General features: G+C 34.7%; 1 protein-coding gene and 1 long non-coding RNA gene across 2 annotated transcripts; both read left to right on the plus strand.

Moving 5' to 3' along the window:
- The first annotated feature begins 6214 nt into the window (after positions 1 to 6214).
- Positions 6215 to 7193, plus strand: LOC145564871 (F-box/FBD/LRR-repeat protein At1g13570-like). The gene is made up of 2 exons (XM_081625039.1): positions 6215 to 6866; positions 7177 to 7193. Exons 1-2 carry the CDS (start codon positions 6215 to 6217, stop codon positions 7191 to 7193), a joined length of 669 nt encoding a protein of 222 aa, XP_081481165.1.
- Positions 7194 to 7282: 89 nt separating this feature from the next.
- LOC145563611 (uncharacterized) lies at positions 7283 to 7975 on the plus strand. The gene is made up of 2 exons (XR_014094566.1): positions 7283 to 7341; positions 7436 to 7975. It is a non-coding gene; the product is annotated as an uncharacterized LOC145563611 (long non-coding RNA).
- The last annotated feature ends 7309 nt before the right edge of the window (positions 7976 to 15284 follow it).

The following is a 15284-nucleotide window of genomic DNA, read 5'->3' on the forward strand; positions in this document are numbered from 1 at the left end:
GTGTTGACGATAAGATTTTTGAGTCGACATTGGCGGTTGACCGGGATTTTAGTGAGCAGCTTGATGCATACTTGTGGTTAGTGCTTGGAGGTACACTGTTTGTAGACAAGAGTGGTAACCGTACGCATCCTTCCTTCCTCCACGAGCTATGTCACATGGATGTCCCTATTAACGAGTATGCTTGGGGAACAGCTGCACTGGCCTACTTGTATCGGCAACTGGGCACGGCATCACGGAAAGGTGCTGATTCGATTGCTGGTTGTCTCACGCTTCTGCAAGCGTGGATTTACGAGTACTTTCCGTGCTTTCGGCCACAGTAGGGTACCTTGACCCGGGACCTTCAAATGCCTCGTGCATCTGCTTGGGATGTAGGAGCGGGATTTCCTAGCAAGAACGCCTGTTAGCTTTTCGTACTAGGATTGATGCGCTTACTGACCGTGAGGTGAACTGGCTACCGTACGGAGCTGATCCTGCATTACGAGTGCCCCCCACTTTATTCATTGGCTGCATCTAGTACCGTAACATCATTGAGCCGTACATGCCTGCTAGAGTGGTGCGCCAGCTTGGTTTCGTGCAAGGCATTCCCCGCGAGATCATCAGGCCAGAAAAGGCCAAGAGGCCGACTAACTTGAAGATGTATCGGGTAGACTTCCCGACTGAGATGACAGCTGTGATGTGGAACAGGTTTGTCCCTGGGGTATCTCAGAGTGTTATTTTAGGTGCCCTACCCAGGCTTAGTGCTGCAGCTCCTTCGGTTGCGCCCGGTTACATGCAGTGGCTGTATAGGTTTTCTCACCCGCGGGTATCTCCAGGTCCAGGAGTTACAAGCAACCTGCCTGAGCGGACTAACACTGATTACGTAAGTATTTATGCTTATTATTATATTAACAATGACTTCTATGAATTTTTGTGTTTATAATATGTTATTGTTTGATTTGCAGTGGATGGGTCGATCCATGGAGATTCACCAAAGAGCACTAGCTGAGTATCCTGAAATGTCGAGTGAGACTCGAACAATGACTGAGCAGCTTGTATTTGATTGGAAGTCAAAAATGGGACTTTAGATTATTTTGATTAGATGTTCTGTTAGTGGTTTTAATTATGTTATGAACTTATTTTTATTTTATTTTTTTAAATGTAATGTATAAACTGGACACTTATTTTATTTTATATTTGATGTTTTGATGCATATCATGTTAGATTAAAAGCAAATACATTTAAAATTAATTTTATAATTCTAATTTTCTTACAAAGGAGCAAAGTTAGTGAATGTACATTACAAAGTACCTAACTAATGCATCCCACATGTCCCTTCTCAATTGATATGCTTGATCCCATCCATTGACACTATCCTCGTGGTGTTCCGTCCACCAACCGGCGATCGGCGGGAGTGGTGAATCAGGTACAAGGTCAAGACGGATAAAATGTGATCCACCAACTGTAGCAATCACAAACTCTCGAGTCGGTGACCGAACCCCATTGCGTGCCCTAAGCGGTAAGACTGTGATGCATGGGTAGTAGCAAGTTGGTACTAGGCCTACTCCGAGACAAATCACCATTGCGTTGAACCACGTAGCAATAGGAAATAAATCTTGAATTGTAACCATCCAATGCCGCTCCCCGACAGCCCCACCATCCCATCGAATATGCTCCACGTTCATCCAAAGTCGCCCAAGCCCGTAAATCTGTTCGTACAAATCAGGATGACCAGCGACCTCGTTCGCTATTGTTTCCCGAGCGTCAAACCACTGATTTTGATCGCCAAAGAAGAAGTCGGCGACACAACGAAAGCCACAGTTCCCATCACCAATGACATCCTTCCAAGACGAAATGTACGACAACATTGGGGCTGGAAGCAAGTTCAAATACCTGCATTGACTAATGTCACTTAGATCTACAAAACAAAATTAAAAGATAAATTATTAGTAAAGCTACAAGTATTAAGTTTACATATTTTTATATTAAATATAGAATTTTAGTATTACCTGGTTCTGGGTCACCACCACGTTGAGTGTGTTGACGGTTCACATGCTCGAAATAACTACAATCACGCCTGGTGTTATTTCTCCTCGGTCGACCACGAGTGTTAAGGTTAATATGTGGTTCTTCAAGGTGTGAATGATCTGGATGTAGCTCCTCTTCAATGATTCGCGTTACATTTCGACGTACGGCCGGGTCACTTTCCATGACTTCGTCGATTAGGGACCGAAAATGTGCAGCCTCCTCGGTCGAATCATTTACCACTTCAGGAATGTTAACACCATCACCAATAACCAGTATCTTCCAGAAAGAATGAATTTGGCTGCTATACAATCCTGTCTGTGCAACTATCGAATCATGTATCTGGCAAGCACATGGAAGACCATGGGTCACACGCATAGCACATCCACACCATTCATGGACCTGGTAACTCAAATCCCGCATCCTTTTCGTCTCCTTATCCAGAACGTTCAAGCAATGTTGAGACACTTTGCCATATATACGTGACAGTGGCAACTGTCTGTACATCTGACCAATTTTAGACCTTGATGCCTCCAAGTCATTATGAATTTGTATGATGCGATTACCGATATGACAATGGACTCGGGCCCATACGGTATCCAAAGCACCTGCCAATGATTCTAATTAGTAAATTCAAATACAATTACAATTAATACAATTACAATTACGTAACAACGAGAACAACTAATAAAATAATACAACTAACCTGTGGATGATTCTAACCATGTTTTCACTGCTGAATGTTGGCTCTCAACTGTGCAGTTGGTGGTGTTACCAAAATGAAGAACCTGGTTCGTCCAAAATTTCACAAATTTCTCCTTATGACAAAGCCATGTTCTCTGAACATACTGAATCACTTCCGGATATTTTCCCCACCTCACTTGCATGGCAGTTAGAGCACGATCATACTCCGCCTGTGTTGTTGCATTCACGATTTTAAACCATCTCCCAGCTCTAAAACTGACACCAACCGTCTTGTTTCCAAACATCTTCGTCACCTTAGCCTCCACATCTCTATTGATGTGCCATAGACAGAGTAAATGTGACGTCCCTGGAAAGACTTCTCTCAAAGCCGTACATAGCCCAAGATCACGGTCTGAAATAAATACAGATGGCTCTTTATCAAACCCAATCAACTCCCTTAATCTCTGCAACACCCACCGATAGCTAGCCGTGCACTCGTCGCGCATGAAAACATATCCAACTAGAAAATTCTGGTTTGTCGGTGTCACGCCTACTATCTCAAAGAAAGGCATGTTATATCGATTGGTCTTGTAAGTAGAATCCATACCTATGACATGTGGGTATGTGCGGAGTATGTTGACCATGATCGGGTGCACCATAAATGCACGTTGCAAAACGTTGTGATCATCGTTCGTGACCCAGTAAATGTATTTACTCTCTCTCGCCAGATGAAGAAATTGCTGAACAACTCCTCTTCCTTCGGAAATCTCCATCCTGAAGTCATTTCGGCAATTGTAAATGTGTCGGATGTTTGGATGATCATCAGGAAATTGCTCGGCAATAGTGGACATGATGTTACGGGGAGCAACCTTGGACTTTGTCATGTCCCGCACAACCTGTTTTGCACCCGGACTCAATCCGCTCACTTTACGGTGACCCTCTGGGTACACAATCATTGGGTGGTTATGTGTCCCGGTGTGATCATTTTTCGCAATGATCTTCCAACTTTCAGTGCTGACATCATAATATATCTTGATGTAGAATGGACAACCATTAGCTTTGGTTTTGGTGTCCTTCCGTATCGCGTTCTCCAAATCTCTCGGCTTGCTCCTTCGTGACCGATCACATCGCAAATACCGATACGGCCGACCATCTCTAGTTTTGTTATAAGACGATTTCACCAATATAAATCCCAATTTTATGGAAACACATGCAGCCCATGTAACAGCATCGACAAATGTAGGAAAAAACGTATCGGTGACAAAATTCCCACTATAATTCACACCGTCACCGCCTTCCTCAGATTCCATATCCTATACAAATTAAACAAAACATGCTTTATGTCAAAATAATAATAATAAAAACAATAATAATAATAATAATTATAATAATAATAATAATAAAAACAATACTAATAATAATAATAATAATAATAATAACAATACTAATAACAATACTAATAATAATAACAACAAATACAAAACAATAACAATATTAATGATAATAAAAAATTATAACAACAACTACAAAACAATTTATAAGACCATAACATTAATTAATTCATAAATAATAATAATAATACTAATATTAAAATTATATTTCTACTAATTAATAATAACAATATCAACAACAACAACAATAAAAATAACAGCAACAACAACAATAATAATATCAACTACAACAACAACAACAACAATAATATCAACAACAACTGCGATGATGATGATAATAATAATAATAATAATAATAATAATAATATTTTCAATAATAATAATAATATAAATAATAATAATAATAATGAAACAAAAATTAAACATATTACTAATAATCATATTAATACAACAAAATTACATTAATTATCAAATACTAAATCACAACAATAATCACAAGACCACGAAAAAAAATACATAAAAAAAAAACTTAATAAACATAAAAAAATTAAATAAACGTACTTAACATTAAAAAAAAAAATATGAATAGGGACATCCGCCTAAAATTTCCGGATGTCCCTTGGTACATCGGCCTAAAATTTCCGGATGTACCATGGAACATCCGGATTTTTTAGGCGGATCCCATCTTTCGCTTGAAATTTCCGGATGTTCCATGGTACATCCGGAAATTTTAGGCGGATGTACCTAGGACATCCGGAAATTTTAGGCGGATGTCCTAATTACTGAAAATAAAATAAAAAAAACTTACAGAATGATCCGACGCATTCTCCATCGTACGTATGTTCCACTCGCCGTCCATGACCCAAGACCCGTCGGAAAATTTAACGATTTTTTAAAATAAAAAATTTAGGAGGTCGTGGGGACCGATTTGGTTGCAAGGTCGTGGGGACCGATTTTGGGAAGCTCGGGACAGCAATGTCGTGAAGTGAGGGGATCGTTTCATGTATTGTGTCCAAATGGGGAACAAAGTCCTTTTTATAACACAAATTGCATAAAGGGCATAGTGGTCCATTCAAGTCAAAAAGGGAGCGTTACCTGGTAATTTGGGAGCGACAAATAGCAGTTGAGTTTTGTTTGGTAGAAATAAACTAGCTAGATCTAATAAGGATAAAAATAAGAGTAATGATAATATGTATAAGCGAAATGAAATTAAATTGAGAATTCATGACAAAATCACGTGCAGGTTCATATATATTGAATGTTAATCTATCCTCATTATTTCCTTTTTTAGGTTCTTATACATATCCCTTAGGGTACATGAATACGTAAAGAATTATAAAGAATAGAGGTAGTACGATTTTATTGTTGTCCAAAAATATAGCAAGTACAGAAGTATTGTATGCATTAAAAACTTTAGATATTTACAATGAGATAAAATTAAAAATGTGAGGATTATTCATATATAATACAAAGTACTGTATAATACTCCATATGTCCCCAAACGATAGTCCCTTATGGGCAAAAATCACGGGAATTAAGTACATTGAAAAACAAACTTTATATCAAATTGTTGCAAATAATATTTAATAGAGGTAGTAGAAAAGATATATTTACATTGGGTATGTAAAATAGTAGAGAGAGAAAGTAATAAAAGTACATCGATAAACAAAATTTATACGGGAAAGTAACGTTAAATTTGCACAAATATTGTTGCAATAGAAGGGGATTTTGAGAAAAAATTGATAATAATGGTATTTAGAAAAAACAAATAGGACTATCAATTTGGAAATAAAAATAGGTTATAAGGGACTATCATTTGGGGACCGAGAGAATCTAAAATAATGCAAATAATGACAACATTGGAAATTAGATTATATTTGGGGATTATTCTTATATTATACGCAAATTCCAACGCATATAAACCGGAGTACATAGTCAAGGGAAATGAACCAATTTGTTTTTCAGTACTAGTTCATTGAATGTGATCCACTGATCCTCCATTCCTCTGTATCTCTTCAACTCCCTTGAAAAATCAAAGTTATCTCTGTCATTTTATGCTATATAAGTCCAAGTATTGTTTCCTCCTTCACTCTAAGTCTTCTACCCTATTATACACAATTGATTCATCAAATCATCCCATGTCCACAATTCAGCAGCAAAATCACGCAACATCTGATAGGATTAGCAACTTGCCACTAAACGTAACACAACAAATCCTTGAATGTTTACCTCTGAAACAAGCAGCGAGGACAAGCGTCTTATCGAAATATTGGAGAAACAAATGGGCTTCCACTTCTCAGTTGATGCTTGATAAATCATTCGTTACAAGCATCTGTGCTAAGAGAATTGACGAACCTTCTGCCATATTATTAGCATACATTAAAGCTGTTAATGATATTCTTTTGAGTCATGTTGGACCGATATGTAAATTTGTTCTTTACATCCCCTTTTGGTTTCGGGAAGAAACTGACTTTAGTTCGTGGCTACGATTTGTTTATGACAATGGTGTCAAGGAAATTATTTTGGAAGATGATCGCCGTCCAACTAGAAACTTTCCAACTTGTTTGTTCTCTTTTGTTAGATTGACACATTTGACACTCCTCAATTGCAACCTCAGTTCTCTATCTCCAACATTTAGGGGCTTTCCATGTCTTATCAGTCTAAAGTTCGATACCTTGTATAAAAGATCTTTTTATAAGCCGAATGTATTGACAAATCTTATTGCTACATGCCCATTGCTTGAGCGCCTCCATATATCTGCCGAATTGTCAACCGGCGCTCTGACTATACGTGCTCCAAAACTTCTAAACTTATTGATAAAAACCCATTATCATTTTTTTACAGGGAATTTCTCTTTTTTTATTGACTTATCCTTGGAAGAAACCAGAGCTATAGAAATTTTGTCTCTACATATTAATTGTCGAACGTTGCAAGGGAACAAAAGCATGACTGATTTCTTTAGTTGTTTGGCTAATGTAAAAAAGCTCAGTTTAAAGGTTAGTATGATGTTATTAAATACAGCAGCTGAAATTTTGCTACTTATATTCTTTATTTATCATTGCTACTGTAACTATTTTTTTATTGTTTGTTTGATTTGCAGGTATTCCTTTTCACTGATTTTGCATTTCCAAAAATGTTTTCGAAGTCACTGACAAAGTTACAAGTACTTGAACTTATAGAATTACCTATGAAATGTGATTCCAGCATCTCTCTTACTCTCTGCTTGTTATTGAGCTCACCAAATCTAGAGCAACTACATATTGAAGTAAGTTTTTGATTCGAATGTATCTTATTAGCTACCTTCTCCAATTCGTGATATTACATTTCTAATCTTGTTTCTGTCTGTCTTTGTAATGTAGGCTATGAAAAGAGAAGTAGAATTAGATGATGATCAGTTAAATCAGTTCGACGACTCTTGTATATTTCAATGCCTTAAAACCGTACACCTTGTTGGTATCACAGGAATGAGCAATGAGCTTAAGCTTATCAAATTTCTACTAGCCTGTTCTTCCGTGCTGGAAGAATTGACTATTGAACTGGGTACGGAAATGGGAGGTGCCGAAGAACAGGCTAATTTCTTCAAGGAGTTGAATCAATATCGTCGAGCCTCTCCAAATGCCAAAATGATTATTAAAACTTAGTTTACAAATGTTGGCTACTCTGATCATTCTCTATGTAACAGATGTTCCTAGATTTTGATTTTTGTTACGTACTCTATTTGCCTTAAAATCTCAGTAGCTGTTAGTAGAGAATTTCGTTCCATTTCCTGCCACATACAAGTAGTTTATATTTCTCATAACTATCATTAGTTTATTGTAGGACCACTAATTAGCAGGGTTAATCAAGATTCTTGTATTGGTGAAGTGCTTTGCTGATCTTATGATAAACATGAAGTTTACTGATAGCTAGCCACGTGATATCAAATGCTTACTTTTGAAATTGGTACGAAGCTACTAGATTAGATTAAGATAGTAGAAACATACATAATTTTAAGTCAAAATTGAGCTTAGCAGCACTAATTTTAGCTTAGATGCATCTTACGGCATGATCATAAGGAGGATGCCCCGTTTTATTTTGTTTCTCACATGGCATTTTCGTAAATAAACCAACAACTTTATTCAATTGTGGAGCCTACAATAATAAAAAAAAAAAGTTATTAATTTATTCACGAAAGTGCCATTATGAGAAATTTGTTTCTCACCATGAGAAATAGGGAATTTCCCGATAATCATAAGCAGGTGCAACCTTACAACCCACACTATGAAGGCATGAACTATCCTTGGATGTCGTAGCCCCTAAACGTTGGTAATCTCTCATCTTTCAAGTGTATGATTTTGGTCCTTCAATTTGAAGTTTTCGGACCTCATCAAAGAAGTATCTATATTTGTAGTGTTGTGAAACAAATTGAGCATGTCTCACAACTATTAAAAAATTCTAAAGTTACAAGGAAAAGAGAGATATAAGAAGAGTGAAAAAGGTGGGGTAGCCACGTCAAACATACATTCACATGTAAAACGGACAAAAAATTATAAGTGATTATTACTCCCTCCGTTTTTAAATATTTGCTCCAATTCTCCATGCACGGAGTTTTAGGAGAAATAATTGGATAAAGTAATAAAATATGAAGGTAGTGGGGTTGGTGAAAGAATACAAATTATAAAAGGCAAAAGTAGTGGAGAGAATTGGAGGAGAGAAAATATATGTTGGGTCCACCAAGTGAGATAAATTAATTAAATATTGTAAAAGTTTTCCAAATAAGAAAATGGAGCAAGTGTTTAAAAACGACCGAAAAAAGAAAGTGGAGCAAGTATTTAAAAATGGAGGGAGTACCACTGCAAATACATTTTGTATCACTGAAACAAACATTTAGAGTGTATTTTGTACTACTAGAACTCCAATGGTATTTGACGTACAACTTAATGAAACTTCTATGAAATTGCAACTAAATGACGTGGAATGACTAAATTCACTACAAGAAAACAAGCAATTTTCGACGGAAAAATTCCCCTGAAAACATGGAAATTCCGTCGGAACCGGTTATCGGGAGAGCTTTTGTAGGAAAAACGACCTTTTCCGACAGAATTTCTGTCGAAAACACTTTTCCGACGGAATTCAATTGTCAGAAGAGATTTTTTGGCCCGGAAAATCTGTCGGAAATTTCCGACGAATAGTTTTCAGCAGGAAAAGTTCCGACGGGAATTCCGTCAGAAAATGTTGCAGAAAAAAAAATGTCATATCACCACCTCCAACCACCACAACCCAAGTACCCAACTGCCCGAAAAACCCTAGAAAACCCATGGCCATACCCACCTAGCAACAAGAAACCACCGTAACCCACCCTACCTAACCCTATCACCCAAATCCATATCTACCACTGAAACCCATCTAAGTCAAACCCAGATCTACACCCCTATTACTAACCCTAATTAAACAATCCAGATCTTCCACACAAACCTAACTAATTAAACAAAACCTGGCCTAGATCTACAACCCTAACCAATCTGGCCGAAACAAGCATCCTAAGCGAAACACCACACCACCCACTCTAACTGAACCCAGACCCAACATCTAAATCGACCGCCCAAGTTTATCCTCCACGACCGCCGAAAGCCACAACAACAACCCAAAAATTAACCAAAAAAAAAGAACATTAAAACAAGAAACATAGTTTTAAAACTGAATTTAGCTTTGAATTTCACCTCAAACTTGTAGACATCTTATTGTGCACCTCAAAAACCAAATCCAGTTATAGTACTTTTCACGTCATTTAGGATTCATACCCTAAAATATGAGTTGGGTCTAACCAAGTCGAGGTTAGGTCGTAGACTCATTTCCATCTCTAGGTAATATATTAGATATATGAATGGGCATGCATGACCTTAATTTATGAGTCATTCTTATCTAATAGATAAAAAAAATACTATACATAGCCTTACATAAAAGTATTAAAAACACTATTGAAAATTGTATGATTTAGAAAATCATGACTAAAACACATAACTACACTAATCTACGCGTGTTTTTGTCATGAATCCTAATTTTATACAAATTTCAAGAGTATTTAATTAATAACTTAAGTAGGTTAGTTCCCGTGTCATGCACGATAATTTTTAATAACCATTATTAAACTATCATTATAATAAGTTTTTATAAAATTAAAAAAAAAATCTAAAAATATAGTTGACAAATTTTGAGCAAAATAAAGGAGTATGTAAGATATGTTAGATATAAAACGATGTTGAAAATTAGTAAAATTATGTTAAGAAATTTTTTATAGCTATATAAATATTCGTGTAAAATATATGTCAATTCTTTTTTATTTTAAGTAATTATATCATATAAGATTAGAATTATTTTTGTAAATAAATTTTGTTTCTTTAATTGATTTTTTTTTAAAAAAAAAAAACAACTAAGGACACACTAGAAAATGACATGTGTCATTGCTAGTGTGTCTTTAAGTATATAGTTACTAGATGAAGCCCGTGCAATGCACGATTTGTCAGTATTTTTTTTTAAAAAAAATATTTTTCATATTTATGTGATTAAAATTGTTATTATATTAGTTTTAGAATATTAGATAAAATTCCTAATATCAAAAGATAATGTTTTGTATTTAATTAATTTAAACTTTAAAATTTCATTTGTTAATTTTGCTTACGTGGCATTTGAATTATTTATTTGTAAAAGAAATTAATAATCTCTTATTTAATTGGTTATTACTTAAATTCATAATCCTACATGGCGCGCTAAGAAAATTAAATCCTACGTGGCTCTCTAAAAACTCGGGGAAAAACTCCCCTTTATATATATATATATTATTTAATTGTAAAAGAAATTAATAATCTCTTATTTAATTGGTTATTACTTAAATTCATAATCCTACATGGCGCGCTAAGAAAATTAAATCCTACGTGGCTCTCTAAAAACTCGGGGAAAAACTCCCCTTTATATATATATATATATTATTTAATTGTAAAAGAAATTAATAATCTCTTATTTAATTGGTTATTACTTAAATTCATAATCCTACATGGCGCGCTAAGAAAATTAAATCCTACGTGGCTCTCTAAAAACTCGGGGAAAAACTCCCCTTTATATATATATATATATTAGATTGTTATTATAGATATTAAAACAGACACCGGCGGTGCCACGTGTCACACCCTGGTGCTGTTTTTTCCCTCCAAAATTTCCCTTTCTTTTTAGCTGAAATCTTTTTTTAGAATATGTTTATTATACAACTATATTAACATTATTACAAATCTTTTATATTGTTTTTGTAATAATATTTTCCTTTTTATTTGGTGTTCTTAAATCTTTCATAAACATTTACCTAAAATATTAGTCCATTCTTTTTTTTAATTGATATATATATAGTGAGATTACTTTAATCTGATTATTATTAGATTTTTCCAAATATAATTGTTAAATTAAATTGTTTCATATAATTGATATCAACAAAATCACTTAAATTTTTCAGCATGTTTTGTATGCGGCTGGTCACACCCTATAACCGGGCAACCCCTGTAATATAATTTTTTTTATCTAAAACATGATATTATATACTTTGTAGTAATCTTTTGTTTTGCCTTTTAATATAGTTTATGATAATATAATTTCTATATATTTGACGGGTAGGTTTTATCAAATTTTATTTGTTTTTTAATATTTTTTTTTAAAAAAAAAACTGAATTTCACGGGGCCTAAATTAGTTAATTATGTTATACAGTCTTTTTAGAGGAAATATTCACTCCTACACTCTACTTTCTATAATATATTTCGCAAAGTCTTATATGTGGCTAGCCTGCCTAGCCACACGGCGTGGCATAAAGCAATTAATTAAGTAATAGGGGTTACGTGATGAGAGAATGGGGTTACCTTGACATATGTGGGTTACTTAAATGAAAAAAGGGTTTCTCTCTTACATAAGTAGAATCATTCTTTTAATTTTTCTTTTAAAAAAATAAGGGTTATTCCAATAAACAAATGAAGTTCTTAAGTAGTTGATATTACTCATACAATGAATATTGGAGTTACTTTAATGGACAAAATGAGATAATTTTTATGAATAAAGAGGGTTACTCATATACTTCCTCCGTTTCTTTTTACTTGCAACACAGCCTTGTGGCACGTGTTTTGAGGTCGGGTTTATGTAATGTAATAAACAATTATATATTCATTATAATTTTTACAAATGATACTTAACCCTATTCTAATCTTTGTGTAAAAATTATATTGATAAGAATTATTCTTATTAATCAATTAGATCACACCGTGTGACTAGCCACAAGACTTGTATTTTTGTAAAAAATTTAATTTGCCTAGCAGCTGATTCAAACCCCCTTTTAACATTCGGGAGAATTTTACATGACAATGTAGTAGGTGTGGCCGCCATAGTTTGTTCCCCTGTAGTCTTGCTTTAGTTTTTTCTTTTTGGGGCTTTGCCCCTTGTGAGCAGACTGTCAGACTGAGCACCAAAAAAAAATTGATAACTTATTGTTATACGAGTAATTAACTACTCCGTATTTGAGTAACATTTTTCTAGTGAATATAGAAATCGATTTAACAATTCCAATTGCATTTTAGACGTGTCAAAATGGTAGAAATGCTCAAAGCTTGACCCTCTTCTCATAGATTCAAAACATATATAGGGAACAATAGCTTCTCAAATTATATATGATAAAATCACAAGATATTGAAGATATTATCAAAGTCTAATAAGGGAAACTATAAATCTATAATATTGAAGATATTATCAAAGTATATGATAATTATGAATCAATATTCTCCTAATATCTTCCTAACAAAATTCGAGAAAAAGGTGAAAATAGTAATTTCAGTACTTTCTCAGTCTATGAAAGGTGAATAATCTTCACATTTCTAGAAACACCTCTATTGATTACCCAAATCAATGGCTTCTTGCAGTTTCTTACTTCTCTTCATCGTCATTGTTACTCGTTTCGCTAGTTATTTCTCGGCTTGCTGAATTTCAAGCTAATTTATACAAGTTTTTCAAGAGGAAATTCTTGTTCATCAGGCTGATTTACAGCTTATGTAAATCAGGGGTTAATTTTGTCTTTTCATGCATAATAGTAAGGGTACTCTTGTCAATGCACACATAACTTGGCAAACGTTGGGATAACGCTCGTTAACTCGTTCCCATCCTTCACGCCAGAAACCAAAACCAGAAAGTCAGAAACCCAGTTCTTCCTCCACACCAGATACCAAAACCCAAAAACCCACTTCATCCTCTACCACTACTAGAAAAGGGCCAATTTCCGACCGAATTATGCCGACGGACATGATTTTCCGTCGCAAATCCTATCATCAACGACGGATTTAAGTTTGTCGTTAATTTCGGTCGGAAAATATAGTTTCCGACGGAAAATTCCTTGCAAATTTTCCGACGGAATTAATTTCATATTCCGTCGGAAACTATATTTTCCGACCGAAATTAATTCCGTCGGAAAATTAATTAGACAAAGTCAAGGGTTTTTTATTTTTGAATTCATTTGCTACGAAAGGAAAAAAAGAGGAAGAGAGAGGAAGAAAGAAAGAAAAGGAGATCCGCCGCCGTCGAAGAGGAAACGTCGCCAGCTGTTCGCCGCAGCCGGAGATTCGCTGCCGCGTTGGTCGAAACGCCCTTCCGTTGGTCGGCCGCCGGTAAGTGTAGGTTTTGTTTTTTTTTTAAAAATTATAAACACGCCTCCACTCACCACCGTTTGCTGTCAACAGCCACCACTGCGCAGGTCAGAGGTCCCGCGTCGCCCAACCACGCAGTTCTCCGCCGCCGGTAAGTTGTTTTGTGTTTTTTTTTTTTTACTTTTTTTTTTTAAAATTTTAGTCTGAAAATGCAACCTTTGCTTTGTATAGCCACCACCGCCGGCGGTATCAAGTCGGCGCCTTTACAATCACCCACCACCGCCGGTATCTTTTGCTTTTTTTTTTTTTTTTAATTTCTGGTTATTTATTTATTATTTTAAAAATTTCTATTTTTTTTTATGAAACCCTAACCACCACCACCCATTTTGGACAGGTTCCTCCTCCAATATTGTCCTCGCTCCGACCAGAACCACCACCATCTTCACCACCCGCCGTTCTACAGCCGGTAATTGTACATTTATTATATATATATTTTATTTTTTAAAAAATAATTGTACCTTTATTATAAAAATTGACATATTAATTTTTACTATTTGTAGGATTTGAACATTTACTTGCTTTGAATCTCAATAAATAGTGCATATCTTGAGGTTAGTGACATTATAATTTTAAAAATTCTTAGTTTAGTTTATTTTGTGATAATTTTATGTTACTTTAGTTTGGTTTATTTTATTATAATAATGGTTGATATGTTAGTTTAATTTGGCTTATCATAATAATGTAAGACATGACATGTGAAATTGCTTTGATTTAGTATAATAATGTATGACACGATATGTTAGTTTAGGTTGATATTTTATTATAATAATGTACGAGATTATATGTTAGTTTATATTGGTTTTGTTTAGTATAATGATGTATGTTAGCTTAGTTTAATTTGTGATAATTTTATAATGTATGTTAGCTTAGTTTACATATGATTATTTATATTAATTAAATGATGATTATGATATATTTGGTTTACTTATAATTATTAATTTAATTTAATTAATTGTGTTCTTTACTTTATAATGGTTGTGTTATTTGCTTGACATATTTTAAAATGAGTGTGTTATAATGATGGATGTGTTATAATGAATGTGTTATAACAATGGATGTGTTTTTGGCTTTATATACATTTTAATGAATCATTTGCATAATCATTTGCCTAGATACCCGTTCAAGTCATACTCATTAGGAGTATGTCTTGAATAGTCCCCAGTTGGGACTGTCCTTAGACGTTTATTCTCACTTAGGTGGTGAATGTATGCCTTGTTATTGATTCTAGGGATTATCCTGCTTTGTCATTTCTCTACAATGTTCTCTGGGTACATATGACGGGTTATCTAATAGCATTGATCGTGTACTTGGAGAACTTAAGGGAAATGCTGCCGGATTTTCCATAGAATTGAAAACCTGGCATACATTCGCTAGTGAGATTAAATGTCCAAGGATGGGTTAGGTTGGAGTGATAAGGACCTTTGGACATCATTTACAATCTTATTTGCATATTCATAACATTTTTATGGATAATGAATATTCAATACGCATTGTGACTAATGTAAT

This window comes from Chenopodium album, chromosome 10, assembly GCF_948465745.1.
Source record: "Chenopodium album chromosome 10, dcCheAlbu1.1, whole genome shotgun sequence".
Classification (NCBI taxonomy): Eukaryota; Viridiplantae; Streptophyta; class Magnoliopsida; order Caryophyllales; family Amaranthaceae; genus Chenopodium; species Chenopodium album.

Coding starts and splice junctions, on each gene's coding strand:
- LOC145564871 (XM_081625039.1), top strand. CDS start 6,215: ATGTCCACAATTCAGCAGCAAAATCACGCAACATCTGATAGGATTAGC.